The sequence below is a fragment of the Tachypleus tridentatus genome, chromosome 6 (genome assembly GCF_004210375.1).
Source record: "Tachypleus tridentatus isolate NWPU-2018 chromosome 6, ASM421037v1, whole genome shotgun sequence".
Classification (NCBI taxonomy): Eukaryota; Metazoa; Arthropoda; class Merostomata; order Xiphosura; family Limulidae; genus Tachypleus; species Tachypleus tridentatus.
Window position 1 is genome coordinate 31,081,616 of NC_134830.1, and position 20,682 is coordinate 31,102,297.

The window sequence follows — 20,682 nt, forward strand, 5'->3', positions numbered from 1 at the left end:
CACAATAAATTGTCTGCGCTCTGCCTATCAATAGTATCGAAACCCAGTTTCCAGCGGTGTAAGTCTGCAAACAAACTGCTATGCCACTAGAAAACAGATCACTTTGTACCGATGAATATATCTAATGTCCTTGTAGAAGTACGAACATCCGAAGTAAATGTTCGAAATCTACAAATATTTCTTGTCAAATTTCTGTAGTTTTCTACTTAATAAGCATTAATCACAGTAAGAGCTATCGAAGTTTATTGTATATTGATTGTGGTTAACCAACAATATTATATTCTGTCTCCTGGCGCCTCGGTTTATATAGTCATTCAGCGAGATTCTCGAATGATCAAGAATATTCGAAGAAATGCGAGTATTTTCGCAAAACATATATTGTTGATTCTTGCACTCGAGGGCCCGGCATGGCCAAGCGTGTTAAAGCGTTCGATTCGTAATCCGAGGGTCGCGGGTTCGATTCCCGGTCGCATTACACATACTCGCCCTTTCAACCGTGAGGGCGTTATAATGTTACGGTCAATTCCACTATTCGTTGGTAAAAGAGTAACCTAAGAGTTGGCGGTGGGTGGTGATGACTAGCTGCCTTCCCTCTAGTCTTACACTGCTAAATTAGGGACGGCTAGCGCAGATAGCCCTCGAATAGCTTTGTGCGAAATTCAAAACAAACAAACTTGCACTCGAGAATCTTCTACAAATTGAAAGAACAGGCGAGACTTGCATAATAGACATCCAACAAATATACGTCACATGCATCAAACTCAAACTAACGTAGGTATTAAAATAAATGTATAGAAGTAAATCATTTACATATTACACAAGTGATCTATTAGATTTATGCATTAGTACCATAGAACTAGATAATAAATGTTCAAATTTTTAGGTTGGAAATAATGTAGACAGTGGTCACGTACCAATAACTTAACGCTTCGATATCGCACCTCATCATAATCAACCAAAAATAAAAACATAAATTTGATTATGGGAAAGCTAACTGGTCTAAATATACAAATAAATTAAATAAATTACTACTAAATATAATAGTTGGTATTGCACAAGAATCATCACATATTGATTTATATTGTTGAATAATCTCTGAGTGCCTGATAAATGTCGCTGAAAGAAAAACAATACTGTAACATCAATCATACAGTTCTGGAAATCACATGCACATATAATACACATGATGAAGAGAAGAAGAATATTTAGAAGACAATACATGGATACAAGAGATCCAAATATTAAAAATATGAGATTAAGTTGAGTAATGAAAACTAAATAGTTGATTGGTTTTGTTTTGAATTTCGCGCAAGGCTACACAAGGGCTATCTGCGCTAGCCGTCCCTAGTTTAGCAGTGTAAGACTAGAGGGAAGGCAGCTAGTAATCACCACCCACCACCAACTCTTGGGCTACTCTTTTACCAACCACTAGTGGGATTAATCGTCATATTATAACGTCCCCACGGCTGAAAGGGCGAGCATGTTCGGTGTGACGGGGATCAAAATAGTTGAAACAGTTAATTTGTTAAGCTAAGTGAATATACTGACTCTAAAAACGTTTGGGCACATTTAAAAGATGAGTGGAAACACTAACAAATGTCCGACTTTACACTACTATAACAAAATAATCTACAGAAATAAACAGAAAGCAGAAGCTTTAAAAGGCAAATTAATTAAAGCTTTCAAAACACAACAAGAACCAGACGTTAATAGCCAGTTTTAATAGAGTAAATGAATGTGTACACAGAAATCAAGAGTTATATACACCAAAATTTCCGGCTACTACAACAATACTTCAAAATAATTATCACGACGCAACACAAAAAAATTATAAACACAGTAACTAAACCCGAACTTATACTATTCATAAAATAAACAAAAATAAAGCACCAAGAGAAATTCAAATATAAGCAATACTATTAACGAAAGGTTTTCAGATACTGTTTAATCTCTTAATATCTTTATTTAATCTATCCCTAAATTTGGGATTCATCCCTACCTCATGAATGCAAGCAAACATATTTATGTTCTTTTAGGAAAGAAAACAAGTGAACAAGTTGGAAAATTTCAGTCCGATCAGTTTAACTGGTTGTCAAGGCACAATTTTAAGGAGAATAATCAACAATACAATCTCAAATTTTCTAAATATTACATCAAAATACCCTGAAGTCCAAAATGGCTTTAGAAAATTCCACAAAAAACGAATTGACCATTTAGTTAGGCTTACTGAAACCGTAATAGTTAAACTTAAGTTAACCAAAAGAAATGCACTGTCGCTTGCTTTCTCGAGAAAGAATTTGACATCGTATGACATAATGGTTTAAGTTTCAAATTAAATGACATGGAATTGTCAGTAGGAGTTATTCACTGCTTATCCAACTTTTCTGATCACAGAAAATGTAGATTAAATTTTAAGGCACCTAATCGGAGCACTTTATTCCAGAGGCGAGTGTTCTTCAGGGAAAGGTTGTTAATCGTATCCTATACAACATATATATGTAAGCAACATGCCATTCATTAAACGATATTAATTGAAGTTCAATTTCACAGTTTGTTGATGATGTGGCCATCTGGAAGACCTCAAAAACACCCTCAGTGGGGTCAAATAATTTTAAATCAAATAGTTGAGTCTATCTTAAATATATAATTAAAATTAATGTATTGCAAACAAAATCAATATTATTTACAAAAACACCTAAATTGCATAGCAACCATTTAAATTATACCTGAGAAGAGCTCTCCTTGATACCAGTCAGTTCTTCAACAAAATTTTTAGGCCTAACCCATGATTCAAAATTAACTTGGAAAAAACATATTGCCGAAAATATGTGGCAACGAGTAAACTACCTCAAAATATCAACAGTCAACAACACAGGAGCATCCACAAAAAATACTAAAATTTATAAACAGTACATTAGACCAGTAACAGAATATCCATGCTCACTACGGTTAAATGTAACAAAAACAAATACAACAAAATTTAACACTCGCCACTGCTTTCAGAGTACCAAAACCCACAAACTCAACCTTTTTACATAATTATACAAACCTATTTCTACTAAAAAACAGCCCCGTCGCACTAAACATGCTCTCCCTTTCAGCCGTGGAGGTGTTATTATGTCCATAAAATCCCACTATTCGTTTGTAAAAAAGTAACTCAAAAGTTGGTGGTGGGTGGTGATGACTAACTGCCTTCCCTCTTGTCCTTACACTGCTAAATTAGGGACGGCTAGCGCAGATAGCTCTCGTGTAGCTTTGCGCGAAATTCAAAAACAAACTAAAAACAGATTAATAGATTGCTCGTTTCGCTATTTTAATACAAAAATACATAAAAAAAGATTTGTTAACAGAAACAAATCAGTATATCATAGATGATTTCGATAGAGCTAAGTACCTCTCAACATTAAATTTATACGATAGAAATAAGACCACCTGCACTAGACTTTAAAATTATTTTACCAGGTATTTTATGTATGAATACGCGATAGTCAATATTTCTTTTGAGCAAGTAAAATTTGATTTCGGAACTATTTTAGTCTTACACAACCAAACGAAGCGAGGTACTACGGTATGAACTGTTTTCAACCAAATTGAGCAAATGATTTGAAATTACACTAAATGCTACTAGTATTGTATTTAAGAACACAGCTATGAAAGGCGGAAAAGTTGAATCAGTATTTTGTGTGAGAATACTATCAGTAGCACTTGACAGTTCTTAAATCAGTCAAAGGAAGAGGTCGAAAATGTACTGAGCCTCCCAGACCCTCAACAACTTAAAAACTCAGTGCCGATCGCGAAGTAAAACAGTAAAAATATAACTACCAAGAATATTCTCATATTTGTGGTAATTTTTTTAAGAATGTAAAAAAATAAAAGACAAGTGTAAAATGTTATATTTCAGTGTAGCATATTATTTTCAGCAAAATATATTTAGTAAGAAGAACGCTATAAGAAATATCTGTTTTAAACTTGATCGTTTCTGAGATAAAGTCCTTTTTATTCAACAAGTTAAATACAGTTTAAAATAATATGGATAGTTTAATATATTCATAGGTATTTGCAGAAAACAAAATACTAATTAATCTTTTGTATCTTATCAAACATTCTGTTTTCCTTTGTACAAACACTAAATAATAATAATAATGCGAAAAAAGAATAAATTGATTTTGATTCCAAAAAGCCATACCAAAAACTTTACGTAGAGAAACATGCAAAATACAGTCACATGATATTTGGCAGCCGATTTTGGCATGAGTTTATGGGTTTGGAGTGTAGTATATTATATCGTAACGTGTTACAGTTAGGTGAGGTGGTTGGTACTCTCTTCTTTTCTTTTTTTTCTGTTATACTGTTTATGCATAAAACTTATTATTAAAATCAGAAGGAAAGGTGTTTGTCGGTACAGGGTAATAATTTCAGTTAGAGACACCAACGTTATTATAAAATTATATTATTAGTATTGCACGTTGGAAGATAATGGGTTGTTGTTTCAGTTGTGGTGATGATGATGAAAGTTCACAGGTATGTTTCTGAAACGATTTAATTAAAAAGTAAAATAAGTTACGACTAGAAGGATAATATAGGACTTGACAATTATTAGCGTTTAATACATCGTTAAAAATCGAAGGGTGTTAAATGTTGCTATGCGATAGAGGACCTGCATCGGCTGTATGGAAAAGTTTTATTTACCATTGGGGTAGTCACGCGCTGTGATACATGCAATGAATGCAGTATTTTCTATTAATATTTTTGGTGCTAGAGTGGTAATTAGAAATAAAATTTGTTTTTAACTGGTGATTCATAGACACCCAGTACTAAATTGTATACTACCAACAAAAAAAATTAAAATCTTTATTATGAAGTCTATTATTATAGATATTACTTGCCATGTACTTTGGAAAATAAATAAAAAAGAACGTGGTGTAAAATGTAGTTTTAAAATAAAAGTAGTTTCAAAGAAATGTAAAAGTACATACATAATCGGAATAGAAGAAAAATAGTTTCATCATAAAGGTTACCCATCATCCCAAAAAACGAAAACAACAACAAAAAAAAAAAAACATTCAACACAAAATCCTGTTTAGTCTAATACCCATCTACCTGTTTGTGTTGAAAGCATATGTTGTAATGTTTAGTTAGCAAAACGGAATGGTGGCAAATTTTAAATGACTTTCTACATGCAAGCAAATGTACTGCAGACATTTTTAACTAGTCAAACTTCAAACGTGTAAATGAAATAGTTTTTGCTTGCAGATTGAGTTTTTAAGAAATGAACCCAGTTATTCTAGCAGTTTGGCTCTACGTTTTTAAATGTTTTGATATTCCTCCTGTAAAGAAAAGCTAAAACAATACTACATTTTAATACTCAAAAGATGATAAAGCCTTGAACCTGGAATCCTGGGAAGTGCAATGTTTGAAACTCTTCATGCACAAGCTCATAAGACCAAACTTTGGTACATACCCTTGTGTACTATGGGAGGGGGTACTAAGAGGAGTATTGTGGCTATATATTCATTTTAGGGTAGCTATAGAAGTAATAAGGGAAAACGGAGGAGTATGATCAGTATATCTGAGTTTTTTGAATTATGAGATATTTGAACCTTGTAGCAGAGATGGATATCTCTAGTCTCGTACATATAATTAATCGAATTTTTATGTATTCAATTGCTTAAATTTCACATTAAAATATTATCAACCATATGATAATTGCAGATTATTTTTTATGATTTGAAGCCTAATTTTTGTACTTGTACATATAAATTGTTTTTAGTTTTTTTTTTGGTTTTTTTAATGTGATTAACAGTTATGAGAACAATGTTTTAATGATAACTTCTGTTTTGAGGTTCAGCTTGACTTTTTTCAGTATCATAAGTTGATTTTATTTTGTTTAAGTGAATAAGTAATTCCACAAAATATCTTCATTTAAAACATCAAATGTTCATGTCATCTGTATTGAATGTGTGGAGAAAGTGATACAGAAACAAATATGATTATTAAAACTGTTAATATATTTGATATTTTCCGTCATTTTAATGGAGTATAAGAACTAATAATATTGTATGTTATTTAATTTTAATCTGTATGTGACTTAACAAATAGAAGTGGTTTACACTGTCATTCAGATTTTTCACTGATGTGAAAGTTTACCCTAAATAAATCTGTTAAACAGCAAATAAAATCTCCTAATGTCTGTGCAATCAGTGAGAGAGGGTGTTGTATGAACCCTCAGAAATCCAACTTGTTTCTTGTTATGTTAATTGTTAGAGAAGTCCATATATTAATCATCTCAATTTTTTTTCCACTTGTTACAGTGCTAGGTATAAATATCTGATCATAAAGTTTATGAAATTACTCCTTTTCTATGTAACCTTAATAGGGCTTCTTGGCATTAATTAGTGAGTTAAATACTATATATAATACCGATAGCAAAAATACCTGATAGCAAAAGAAATGCTTTTTTTTAGTTTTTTCTAATTTTATCACACCAGAAATATGGTGTGATAAAACTAATATTTTGAGAACTAATTTTGTAAGCTATAATTGTAACATGTAATTAACATGTATGATTTTTTTCATTTTTCTTCAGCATGAAGATCCAAATGAAAGGACAACGCTGTTAAGTAAACCTGTGAGTGTCTCTTCAAATAGATGTCCTATGTATTTAAAATAACTTCTTTTACAAACAAACAAAACCAAAAAAACCCTGATAACTAAAGAAATACAATAGGGTATTTGGAAAGTCACTGTGCACTTGTATATTTATTAACAGACAAAACTCCACTTCTATCACAGGAGAAACATTGTGATAAGTAATGTTTTGACAACTAGTGTTACAAGCTATAATTCTAACACACTATTTTTTTTTTTCTAGCTTGAAGAATCAAGTGAAAGGACAACACTGAGTAACCCTGTGAGTGACTCTTCAAGTAGATGTCCTATGCATTTAAAATCTTCTTTTACAAAAAGAAGAAAAACAAAACATGATATCAAAAGACTAACTTTCAGTTCTATCCACTTTTATAGTTTATCACACTAGAAATGTGGTGTGATTTAAAAGTAATTTTAACTAGTATTACAAGCTATAATTTTAACGTGTTAGTAACATATGCAATTTTTTTTTCTAGCTTGAAGAATCGAGTGAAAGGACAACACTGAGTAACCCTGTGAGTGACTCAAGTAGATATCCTATACATTTAAAATAATCTTTTACAAAAAGAAGAAAAACAAAACATGATATCAAAAGACTAACTTTCAGTTCTATCCACTTTTATAGTTTATCACACTAGAAATGTGGTGTGATTTTAAAAGTAATTTTAACTAGTATTACAAGCTATAATTTTAACATGTTAGTAACATATGCAATTTTTTTTCTTTAGCTTGAAAAACCAAGTGAAGAAAAGACAACACTGAGTAACCCTACAAGTGGCTCTACAAGTTTAGGTCCTAGGTATTAGTTATATTTCTTATTAAAACTTAAACACACAAATGTGATTTGATTCTGATGTGAAGGAAAGACAGCTTCACAGACTTTAGTATTTGTAACTTCCATATTTTATTTTTCTAAAAACGAAAATATTGGTTTGAATGTAAATGGGAAGAAAATGATCTTAATTAACAAATTTAAAAATAAACAATGGGACATGGTGACTTTTATATTTCCCACAAACTGTTTTTGTTTGAAAAATGCATAAGTTAGCTACATATTAGTTCCTTTTAACTGATTCTTCCAGGTTGATCATAAGGTGACGTAGTTTTGCTGGAAAATATATTTATATTTAAAGTACCAAAGTTAGAATTATTACAATTCTTGGTGATTTTTTTAAAACTTTCTTCTAAAAAGAAAATGGGATGTTCCCATATAGGTGTTGTGATAGCCTAATGGTTAAGTTTATCTCTGGATCTGAAGTTAGTGTGGTTCAGTATGTGGCACATAGTCTACCTTTGACTGCACAATACAAATGCTGCAGTAGAGACTTCAGGTCTGTATATTGCAGGAGAAAACCCTAGGCTATTAACCAGTATGATTCACATACTATACACCTTTACCTTTCACTACATTTTAGCAATTGTATCAAGTATTCCATCAATTTTCTTTTTTGAGAAAACCCGAGTATTCTAGATTAAATTATTCTATCAAGTATCCATTGTACGTTAAAACAGTCTAGTAAGAGCTTTATATAAAGAAATGGCATGCTTAAAATTATAAAAAAAAACTTCATTAAAAAAAAAATAAAAATTCTATCCTTCTTTTATATATCTTCTCCAAACACTTGCTAATACTTAAAACATTTAGATAGTACTAATACTTGTTCTTAGTATATTGCAAATTATCTTTCAAATTTATCCTGTTTTTTTAATACACAATATTGCACTTTCAGTATTAAAACTAGTGTTACGTCATAAGTCCCAACTAGTGAAAAACCCTCCTATAACAACTTTTCCTGTTATGGTGATACCAACAAACTTAAGTCTTGAGAAAAGTAGTGGACTTTTCCTCTCAAGGCTTCGTTTGGAACAAATTTCATTAAACAAAAATTCATTTTGTGTGTGTGTGTGTGTGTGTGTAAATAAAAACAATTTCCTTCAAAAACAAACTTTCTCGACTTGATTTTCTGTAGTGTTTAAAACTTCTATACAATTGTCTTAACTGGACCCTGGTGAAAGTAATGAACTGAGTTAAATACTTGCATGCATTGTGAAAGTTAAATCTTGCTGTAAATGTTTTCTATTATGACTAATCTTAAGTGTAACAAACTGTGTAGTAAAGGGAACAGTGAAGTATAAGTACTTAGATAGCTGTACTAAGCATCTCTATTTTTAATATTTTTACTTGATTATTAGTGTGTGTGGGGGGGGGGAGAAAAAAGCAATGGTAGTTAGAAACGAACTTTCAAGATTTTTGTTTTTTTTATTTCTTTTATTAAAGGAAGGTGGGGGAACAACTATGAGAAACTACTATTAAGGTTTTGTTGGTATAGACATTTTTAAATGACTAAATCAAAAAGTGTAAGACTATGGTCAACTTTAAATTATTCTGCTACTCAAGGTAGACCTGTAAAGTAATCTGCTGTTGTTGGCATTTTAACTTTAATGAAATATCAATGTTCATTTGTCAGTTCAGTTTATGTAGTAATCACAGGCTGTTATTTTGTTTTTTAGTGAAGGTTATACAAGGATACCATACGTACTTAGTGAAAAAGATAAGCAGATATTACTTGATAGACTTTTACAAGAAGTTCATGAGTAAGTTTTAATTTTTTAACTTTCTAGTGTGGGACTATAGAAGTGTAGATGTGTAACACTAAGTAAATATTAGCAAACAGATTAAGTATGAGATATTTTTGAATTTCCTTGAAATAACACACACACACACACACACACACACACACACACACACACACACACACACACACACACACACACACTTACTTGATGTTAGTTTGTATTCTACTTGAGTTTGTAATTTATTAAGTCATTTGTATATGAATTTTTTTTCATTACCCTGCTGATGAGCTATTTTGTGATATTTAGTGGATTCTGGAATCCTTAATGTACTGTTTGTTATAACTTCCAATGGTATATGTATTGCATCTATGTAAATGCCCCAATACATAATTCTTTTCTTAAACTTAAATGCTAACTTTAAATATTTCCTGTATGTGGAAATAATTGTGTGCAGTAATGTAACATATGTTTCAAAATGACATTTCAGAAAGATGGTTAATGTAACAGATACGCCATATATCCCACTGGGACAGAAAGAATTCATGGATAGAGCTCGTCAGTATAGGCGTGAAGTTGCATCAAATGTTGTGGACTTTACACATCCTGAAAAGCCACCTGTATTTGTTGACTTTGAAACTCCAGAAGCAGGTCTTTCAGTTGCTCCAATACCTCAAAAGGATTTAAAATTGGTAAGGCAGGATGGTTTCCATATTTGAAAGATTAATTGTTTGTTTTTGCATTTCATTGATTTCCTATATGCTCTCTCATCACTAAGATCCACTTGCTGGTAAGAAACAAACGCAAGCTTTATAATGTTTATCATTCTCTTCATTACCAGCACAACTTAGGTTGATTTCCAGCTAGCACCAATGGTACTTCAGTATTAAGTTCACTTGTTTTATTAACTAAAATATTATGTATACAAAAACCTTTAATACAAGTAAGGTAGTATTATTTGATGTTACCTCCATCCAGCTGTGAATCGTTGATGGAGCTGCACATGCACAAATGTTTATAATAAATACAAAACATCAGTCTATGCACATTTTCCTGACCTGTCAACACCCTGCAAAGTAATTACATACATAGAACAGACAAGTCTAGTATAGACTTGTATGCATATGTAATACTATAAACATTGAATATCACATGTAAAACAAAACAACTAAAACTAGTTCTATCAGCAAAACATGACTAATGAAATGTATCCTGGTGTGTGAAATAATGTTAACATAAGGCTTATACAACAGCAATGATGTATTGTAATTCAAATTAAACTTTCTTTACAATCTCTAGTTGTGTAATAAAATTTAAAAGAAAGATAGATTCTCTTACAAAACCATAAAATACCAAAATTACTATTTGTTTGCAGCTACAAATAAGATTATAGGGTAGTTATAGTGAAAATACCAACTATATTATTACTTTGTATACTTCATATTTGTCTGTACTATTTCCAATGGAAATGTTTGAACGTCCAACTGCTTGCAAGCAACTTTTAGTTGTTAGATACTAAATTTAGTCTAGTGTATTAATTAATATTAAATTAGTACTTTGATTTTTTTCTTTGATTTAACCATACAGTTGTTGAAAGTTGTATTTGTAAGTTGTTTAATATTGAAGCTACAGAGATTTCTAATTGTATAGTATCTTAGGATGCACCTGTGATTTTTATAAATTGGGTAAAGAAGTTTTGTTTTTTAACTTGTTTTGAATATTTTAAACAAATAGTCCATGCTTCTCATTTATTGTTGAATTATTGGGCAACAACTTATCAATACCATTTCTTGAATCAAGCATTTACACCTGTTCCTAACTTTGATTTTACTTTAAACAGAGATATGCAAGCAGTACATATCTTTTATAAATACATTTCTCTATTTTGTGGATTCTCCTCAACAGATTTCTTTTGTGTGGCCCAGTATTTATACTGGATCAGTTGTTGATTTAAAAAGCTAGTGTGCCTGTGATCTTGGTCTGCACTATCATCTGTATGTTTTGAGCAATATGGGTATCCTTGAAAGGATTCCATGAGCTGTCTGGAGGGGGTCATCTGGTTTAACCACTTCCATTACTATGTAGTACTGCTGTTGTCAATAAGTCTGTTCACTAAAGTGTTGCATGAGGAATGCTTAGTGTTGCAGTTTGTCCTGTTATGACTTCAGTAAAATGTTACAGTAGAGTATGACATATGAGCTTCATAAACAAATTAAAATATTTGTTACTCCTAATTTTGGTTTTATTCTTAAAATATAACTTTTTTTTTTTTTTTTTTTTTTTGTAATGATAGCTGTTTCCAGTGTTTACCAAGAATAACTATGCTTGAACCATTAGGGTTTCTGATGTAGCTTCTTATGTTCAGCTTATCTTGCATAAGATGCTCCCCTATCTGCAGGATATGCACATCTATAAATTGTTTAATTCCAATGATATACCAGTGTGTGATTGTGGCAGTTATAAGATTGTTTGTTTTACAATATTTATGCATTGTAAATAAAAGATTATTTAATAATTTTAACATTCCTAAGCTAGGCAACAGTCAAATTTTGGCCACTGAAGTTAAACATAACAATTACTGCTTTATTATTAATTTTATGTAATCTTAAGACTTGTATTTTATAAAGATTTATCACTTTTTGTATTTAGGACAAGAGAAATGGGCTGCTACATCATGTAAATGTTCACACTTGTTACTATTGTAGTAGTCTGAGTTAAAGGTGACTGGTGTATTTGTTTTGTCTTAAATTCACTTGCATGATTCTACCTTTTTACCTCTTATATGGATAAATTTTAAAACATGGAAGTTAAGCAAACATTATATTTGCTATTAACCTTGGACAATGTTGAGCTAGAAATAGATTCAACAGTCCTTAATATTGATAGCAAATAATGTATTTTATTTTAAACTAAGGAAATGAACTTACTTTAATTGTGTACTTAAAAAATGTGGACGTTTTGGTTTCCATGTTATGGACAATAATACATGAATTTGAAATTGGTTTTATTGAAACATATCTGACATCTAGCTCATTATTTTGTGATTATCTTGTGGTTTATAAGATGGTCATTCTTAAATATTCTGTTATGTAAAGACTGATAAATCACTTTTTATAAATTATCCACTGTGTTGTATTTGTTACTATATACTAGAAATGGTATGCATTTAAAACATGCTTAACACCCTGTATAATATATCATTTGTTGTGTTTTTTTTTTTTCTGTAGCTGAATGAAGCTTGTGATAATGTACTGATGGCCGTTAAAGAAATCAAGGTTGAACACAGGGAAGATCTTGTAGTTCCATATGTAGCTCCTTGAAATGGGTTTAACAGATTGGTTTAGTTTCATCAAATGGCCATTATTCTTGGGAAATAAGTGATATAAATAACATTTATTATCAGGTTTTCCTTTAATTTATTCTAAATGAAATTTGAACGTTTTGCAACATGTTTTGTAGTGATAAGGAAATCTATTCTGTATGAGGTCACATTGTTAGAAACCTTTTATAATTTACATAGTTTTATATCAAGTACTAGAATACCAAATATTAACCTATTTTCACTTGTGCCTTTTAATACTTAACATACTAACGTTCAAATGCAAATGTTATTGATCATATGAAACTATTGGTGAAGAAAGGATTTGAGTAATCTCCATGAGAATGTAGAATCCCAAAGGACTGTTACAGAATGGCTCTGCTAAATAAGTTAAAAACGTGTAGGAAGAATAAGTAAGTTACATGTGTTTATTAAAAGTGCAACTTAACCTACTTTTAAGCTAAAAGAACAATGGTGGTCATTAAGTAATAGTATAACATGTTTCTAATAACAATGAGTAGTTTCAACCAGCAATACTTATCTTGCAAAAGAGCACATAAAACGTACCTAAAGTTTCAAATGTACAAAAGATTGTTTTCCTTCAATGATGTTTTTTACATAAACAGTTTTCTTATTCAAAACCTATGATTAGCTTATATACTTTAAACTAAGCTGACATAAGTTGCTGGCCTGTTCATGAAAAGTAAAGTTGAAAGTACTGTCTCCTGTAATCATACATATTTGTGGTGTTCCGAATAATTTGATATTTTATTACATGCATTTTGTATTTCTAAGGTTGTCTCCCATTATGAATATTGTATGTGATTTCACTGTTCTTTGTTTTTTTTTTTTTAGTCAAAATAAAAAGCAGAAACCAAACCTATTCCTCTGAATGTGCATACCAAAGATTTTTATTAGTCTTTGACTACTGAAAGTTGGTCTTTTTTTTAACCATTAAAGTTGTTTATGTATTTATATTATTTATAACCTAATTATTTTTGCTCCAGTATTTTTATATTAAGAAATAAACTTGTTAAATAATGAATGCTATATTCTGTGCCAAGTTTATTTCTTGCCTGGTATTCTCACGTTTTTGTGTTTGTTTTTTTTTTCTTCTATGGCCGACTTTCCATTTGTTTACACTAAGTTAACTATTAACTTGCATTTTTAAAATTTTATCTCAAGTTTTTATGCTTTGATAGAAATATGGCAGCAGAAAGTAAGAGTGCAAATGAGCACAAAAATACATTTGAGGTCTTATTAAAAATAAATTTTTAAGTTTTAATTTAGTTTCATGAAATGTGTTCTTGTACTTGAATTTTGAGTCTTTTGTTATGACAATACCTACTAATTTTTTCTGTAAATTTAGTTTAAATTTTTGTACTGTGGGCAGAGTACTATTAAATGGATTTATTTAGCTAGTAATCCTCACTCATGTTTTAGTTGTGTTCTCCAGATGCCTTTTTTCAGTTTTGTTTCTAGACTTCTAAACCTGTATAATCATTTTCAGGTATGCTTAAATATATAAATAATGGATTTTATTAATACTATGGTTAATAATCTCCTGGAATATAACATACAATATCTGTCTCACTAAAGTACTGATATCAAACAGAATAATTAAAGCATTTGGAAGAATCCACACTCAAGACGTTTATTGCAAATAATTTTAAACTTGGATTATGAGGAACAGAAATAGTTACACATGAGTAACTGGAACAAAACTATTATTGACAGTAATTTTCTTTTTGTCCACTGGCTGGTTTAATAATTTCAATTCTAACTACTTCCTGAGGCTGGTAATCTTTCTACTTATCTGCAGGGGACAAAAACAAAATAAACTTATTTACTGCTCAAATTCAAAGAAAAACCTTAATTATGGAACACCAGAAATCTATTATTGTTACAACTATCATTCATGTGGGAGTGAAAAGGAAAATTCCAAATTCTTACCAATTTGTATAAGCATATCATCCATTAACATGGGTATGACAGGGGATATAAATGGTCAAAGTGAACAAAGTTTTGAATTGTTGACACATGATACCTTTACCTTTAGGAAAATGAATAGTACAAGTTCATCCTCAGTTAATATCATATTACACGTGAAACATTCCCATGAACATTGAAAAGGTTTACCTAAATGTTTCTAAAAAAATCTATTCTACACCACTTATGGAAAGGATAAATTCATGACTAGTTTGTTACAATATCTAAAGTTTTATAAACTGCAAAATGTAGTTAAAAAAAAAAAGGATGAACAAAAGGTGAAGTACATTTTAACCTACAACCCTCAACTTCTGTTCAATCTTGCTAGTTTTTACCTTTAATCTTTAAAGATTTTGTGAACAAGTAGTGCCACATGGTGTGATTTTGATATGCTGATGTTCTGGTCAAGTGAAATGCACAGTTACAGGTAGCAAATGTTCAACAGAAATGTAGTTGTGATAAAATGTAAATGAATGGGTAGCAACTGCCTGTTGGAGAAACACAAGTTGAGAGAATGTTTCAAAACTCACGTGAAAGACTTTGAAATGCCACCCTCTACACTTCTGTTTGTACAGCAGATGGTTGTTATTCATTCAACCACATTCCAACATAGGATTTTAGTATCCTAAGAGAATTGCAGAATGACTTAGCATTAGTAAAGATACTATCATCAACAACAATCACTGGACATGATGAAGAATGTCTTTTGCTTATAATTGAAAACTGTTGGTATTACAGATGCCTGTTTTCCAGTAAGGAAAAAGCACCACCTTTCTCTTTCACACTGAACAATATTGTGCCAAACTTGAACTAGCCATGCTTGACCTGTTTAATTTGGGTACTACACTTGTTAGACAATTGGACTTTGGGCTGTAAGGATATTAAAGTTCTACAATATTAACTCTGTTTATTACATGTACAGTTATAGGAACTGTACCAGCAAAGCAATGCACTACTACGATGCATCTTTATGAATGTGTATACAGAAATATACTAAGATTAGGGAAGGGAATATAAAGACTTGGGGGTGTGTAGACTATGTTATACATTGCTATGGCTTTCAACCTTTCTTGTGCTAACGTTGTGTTTTAAAGTGTGTATAAACGTCCTGAACTAAACTTTTAACTATTGGGTCAGGAAATCTATCGAAAACTATTTAGAATATTCCATACATGTATTATTAATCTATTATTTTTACGGTTTCAAGGAATAGATTTTCTTTTCTGTAGTGTTTAAATAGTATACAAATATCTTGACAAAAAAAGTCGTGCAACAAAGATGCTGTTAAATAATTTTACGTGGAAATATGTACTACAACAATAGTTAGTCAGGATTTTAAATTGTTAGCAAAAAATATTTTCTCAAAGTTTAGAAGTGTACCTAATATTAATTTGAAAAATTTGTAATTAAGCAAAAGCTACTGAAAAGACTGTTCTGCACACCTTGGGTATCAAAACTTTGTTTCTAGAGTCAAGTCTGCATACGTATCGTTGTGCCACTGACAGGCAATTTGAAAGCAAAGAATAGATTTGATTATCTGTTTGGAATAGCCAGGTGATTAAGGCACTCGATTCGTAATTCGAGGGTCGTGGGTTCGAATCCCGGTCCCACCAAACATGTTCGCCCCTTTTAGCCGTGAGGGCGTTATATAGTGATGGTCAATCCCACTATTCGTTGGTAAAGGAGTAACCAAAGAGTTGGTAGTGGGTGGTGATGACTGGCTGCCTTCCCTCTAGTCTAACACTGCTAAATTAGGTCTGGCTACCGCAGATAGTCCTCGTGTAGCTTTGCGCGAAATTCAAAACAAGCCAAACTAGATACTATTAGAGAGACTTGAACTTTACAGGGATGTCATAAAAATATAACATAAATGAAACCGTAAATAGTTATGACGGTTAATGCAAATTCTGTATAAAAAGTATCATAGCAGTGGTGAAAACTGCAAATGTGTTCTAAAATGAAAAAAAAAGTTTATTGCTACTATAACATTATGTTCGGCGGTAAGTTAAAGAACTTATAACACTAAAATCGAGTTTTGACGCCTGTAATGGGCAAGTGGGAACAGCGCACATAACTAATTGTGAAGTTTTGTTCTTAACACTAAAGATACAACAAGAAAAAACTCTATCATCGCACTTTTTTTTTTCTGGTTCAATCTTACTGTTGTGGTTTTGAATTGAATTAAGATATCCAAATTTGAAGTGTAAGCCTACTTACATGCTTTAATAATACTGCTGCCTGCTGAATTAAAACATAAATACTTATGAAAGTTGGAACATTATTCAGTTATGTTTCATAAAAATAAAGTATCTAGTCTCACACGTTTATCATTCAATTTATATTTTGAAGTGCTTTAATTCAATTGAATTACTGCCATGTTTTTACTCTACCAGAACCGCCAATAAAGGGGATACCCCCGGGACCATGAGTGAACCCATACAAAAACACACGACTTTTCAGAGTGCATTAAAACTTTGTCGTGAAAAAGACTTGGATAGCTGCATTTCTTAGTTAACTGATATCTTGGGAACCCATATGTACATGATTACTCCCGGGCCTAGAATAACTCTAGGCATCCCTGCACTTTACGAATTACTGGTTGCCATTATCGGATTTCAAAGGTATTTCTTTGTTTAAATAAATCATGGTTTCTATTATATTAGAATTATGTAACAGAACTTTTTTGTTTGAATATATTGAATAAACATTCAAGACGTTTATCATAAAGTAAATCGTCAATTTTTCTACCTTTAGTGTCTAGAGGATCTTTATCCAAATCAAAAATTATCGTTTGTCCACTATTCGAGCCAAAAAGAAGATAATCATTCTTGTTTTCTGAAATGTTTACATTTTGGGTGTTGCTGAATGATGTTAAAACCACCATCTCAGGTCTTTCAGAAGATGTTTGGAAAGAGTGTGTATTACTATTCTCCATCGTTAAGTTGTCACATTCATTACTCAAAGAATGCGCTGTATTTACCATAGGATCTTTGAAGGTATTGGTTGTAATATTTGGCGAAAAAACCTGATTTGAGGCTTCGGAAATCTCTTCTTTTGATTCACTTTGCCATTTTTCATGCAGTTTTTTCTTTAGCTGTTTAAAGCAAAAAAAGCATAGTATAGCCCTAATCACCCACAATTCTAACAATATTAACATTGCTATTAAAGTTTTTATTTCAGACTTAGATAATAGTTCTGAAAACATGGTAATTGTCTTTAATAAGTTAAATACCCCACGTGGTTAAAAGTGAAGTAAATTCTAGATCCTGAAAAAATTAAATTTATTATGGATGCAAAAACGCAACAACTTATTTATTTTGTAATTCAAAGACTTTTTAAGCACTTATAAAAAAACTTAGCCTGTAAGAGTGTATGTTATTGGTGTTTCTATGGAAATTCCACAAACAGTTAGGCATATAAAAACTTTCATACAACGTCTTTTAGTCTTAGAACTTCCTTTGTTACCATCACATTATTACAAACAATGACTACATTTTTGAATGAGTATTGTTTCACAAAACATGAAAAAACCCCAACTAGGATAAAGGATAAAAAAGAATAAATTCAATTTTTTATAGTTTTACTTTGTGTGACGTTTTGAGTTTGCCTTTCGTCATGCGATAAAGACTGTTTTACCAGGAGTAGATTATGGACCATATGGTCCTGGAGGTAAAATTTTTTCTTGACCTATTTAAGTTACAACTAAGGGCCAAGGTAAAATAAATAACCTAATATCACAAGTTTTGTAGAGTCGGGCTTGGATCTATTGCCCCGTCCCCTAATGGGATAGTGGTATTTTGCGGACTTATACTGCTAGCAATCGGGTTTAGATAAATATGGTGGACAGAGCACAGATAGCCCTTTGTGTAGCTTTGTGCATAATAATAAAACAAACACAAAAAATCATCTGCAGCCTAGTAGCTCCCTTTTCAGTTCGTCATTACCCGTTTTAATGAAATCAGGTTCTAATTTTAACATGATTTTTACCATCTAATGAAAGAGGCCTGGATGAAACGTAACACAAAATAATATTAGAATAATAACAAAAAGACGTCACTTTATACTTTATATACGCTTTCATCCTCAGTGAGTCCAGCAGTGACTGGCGCTTATAAGCGAAGCTTTTTGTGTTATTTTGAAGTTTACATCATTAGATATTATCTAACCAAGAATAAAATATCAGTTATTAAGAGTGCAGAATAGGAAAATTTTCTATTCATTGTTATAATCTACTAAGAAAAATATTTATCCGGTACTTTGTGTTTTAACGACATTTATTATTGAAGTGTTCATAAAACGACGAGTAAAGAAATAACCCAAGATGTCATTTTTTATTTAATTTATGAAGATGATATTGCACAAAGGTTTATACTGTCGGTTTCGATTTGTGTTTAGCGAACGCTCCTGAAGACGTTGTAAAGCGAAATATCGAGCATCTTATTAAATAAAAACAATTTGGTGTAATAGGTCGTTTATTTTTAGCACTAAGATGTGGTTTTTGTTGTTATATTTATTCAATTTGTGTGTTCTCCCAACATTGTATATTTTTCGAAATTGGAATATCTGACATTATAAATGTTTGTATGAGTGTTTGTTTCTTATAGCAAAGCCACATCGATCTGTTTGCTGAGTCTATCGAGGAGAATCGAATCCCCTGATTTTAGCGTTGTAAATCTTAAGACTTACCGCTTTCCAGAGGAGGACGCAATTTGTAATTTTACCTCGAGTGGAATAGTAATGGTGGTTTAAGCTGTTAATTTGAAATCTAGCTGTTTACATCAAAATATTTGTGGCATGTTGCTTCTTTAGAAATGTCATTCCTTCGAAGACAGCAAATATAGAGGTAGTGAAGAACTTACATATATACTCCTAAAGGACGTAACGGTATACCTTCAATTCATAAGGTTTGAATAATTTCTTTCTGTACGCTGCGCGCTGTTATCTTTATAGAAATGCAGCAAGATGGTGATAGAGAATAATTCAGATAGCTGTGAAAAAGTGATACTATAATTTTTCGTATTTCGCGAACTATTTGTTAAACAAAGTTATTAAACAATTTAATATTACTAATGGTGCAACTAGCCATATATAGCCGGCACGGTATTAGGCCTAGCATGAAGGTTTGTAAATATTTCACGTTATGACAACGGTAATATATATACTTTCCAGATTTATGGCATAAATAACCATTAAAAAAAATGTGGTGCAGGCAGCTATATTACATACCCAAAAGGGCGCAAGGTAGTAGAGGGCGTTTCCTATTTTGTTTTGTTTTTTATTTCAACCTCATTTTTAAATGTAATTTTGTATTCATAATTCAAATGTTATTTTTTCAATATAATTTTGTTTGTGCGTTTTCATTTAATATTTTTTTCTTTACAACAAAGGCTAAGCTTGTTTCTTTGTGTCTTTTTTTAATTTCGCGCAAAGCTACTCAAAGGTTACTTATGCTAGCTATCGCTAATTTTCAAGCGATGGCCTTGAGGGAATACAGCTAGTCAAAACCGCCCAGCACTAACTCTTGGGTTACACTTTACCAACGGATACTGGGATTGACTGTAACTTACTATACCCCAAGGTTGAAAGCGCAGGTGCGTTCGGAGATGGAACGCAACACTCAAATTTCTCTAACTACTAGGTCTTAGCGACAGAGCTGATGTTACACTATTCTGTTTCTTATCAGGACAAAAATAAAACATAAACTGGAACGTCTGGTAACCCCATAGATATATGACAACTTGTGTGTTCACATATAAACATTTCCACCTGATTTTGGAACAAGAGTTATTTGTCTATCGTGTTCTAAACTCTGTAAACTATGCTTAGTTAAACATTTTAAATACTCGGTTCGGTTCATGTAAGTTTTATTTATAATCAACGATGGTTCTTGAACAATGGTGCTTTTATTGCTACATTGGATATTTATATTGTTTACAAAGCTAAAGTGCCCGGCATGGCTAGGTGGTTAAGACACTCTTTGTCCATTAGTGGCAGTTGAAAGACGACGTTTTAAATTCTTAGCGCAAAAACAGACAAAAATAGCACCAAGCATTCTCGCCCTTTCAGTCGTGGGGGCGTTATAATGTGACAGTCAATCCCATTATTCGTTGGTTAAAGAGTAGCCCAAGAGTTGGCGGTGGGTGACGACGACT

The 20,682-nt window shown here is 31.6% G+C and overlaps 1 protein-coding gene across 3 annotated transcripts; it reads left to right on the forward strand.

The window, feature by feature from the left end:
- The first annotated feature begins 4,280 nt into the window (after positions 1 to 4,280).
- Positions 4,281 to 13,591, forward strand: LOC143252181 (ragulator complex protein LAMTOR1-like). 3 transcript variants are annotated; one of them, XM_076503928.1, is made up of 8 exons: positions 4,284 to 4,521; positions 6,587 to 6,628; positions 6,872 to 6,910; positions 7,125 to 7,163; positions 7,377 to 7,447; positions 9,160 to 9,243; positions 9,713 to 9,914; positions 12,450 to 13,591. In XM_076503928.1, the coding sequence occupies exons 1-8, from the start codon at positions 4,477 to 4,479 to the stop codon at positions 12,540 to 12,542; spliced, it is 615 nt and encodes a 204-aa protein (XP_076360043.1). In that variant the 5' UTR covers positions 4,284 to 4,476; the 3' UTR covers positions 12,543 to 13,591. The 3 variants fall into 3 exon arrangements, with proteins under 3 accessions (XP_076360044.1, XP_076360043.1, XP_076360045.1); XM_076503929.1 differs by lacking the exon at positions 7,125 to 7,163 and having other exon boundaries at positions 4,281 to 4,521; XM_076503930.1 differs by lacking the exon at positions 9,160 to 9,243 and having other exon boundaries at positions 4,285 to 4,521.
- Positions 13,592 to 20,682: the final 7,091 nt, after the last annotated feature.

Excerpts from the sequence above, each read along its gene's own strand:
- LOC143252181 (XM_076503928.1), top strand. The coding sequence starts at position 4,477 with ATGGGTTGTTGTTTCAGTTGTGGTGATGATGATGAAAGTTCACAG. Across the intron at positions 7,448-9,159 it reads TCTACAAGTTTAGGTCCTAG|TGAAGGTTATACAAGGATAC; the intron begins GTATTAGTTATA and ends TTTGTTTTTTAG. Across the intron at positions 9,915-12,449 it reads CTCAAAAGGATTTAAAATTG|CTGAATGAAGCTTGTGATAA; the intron begins GTAAGGCAGGAT and ends TTTTTTCTGTAG.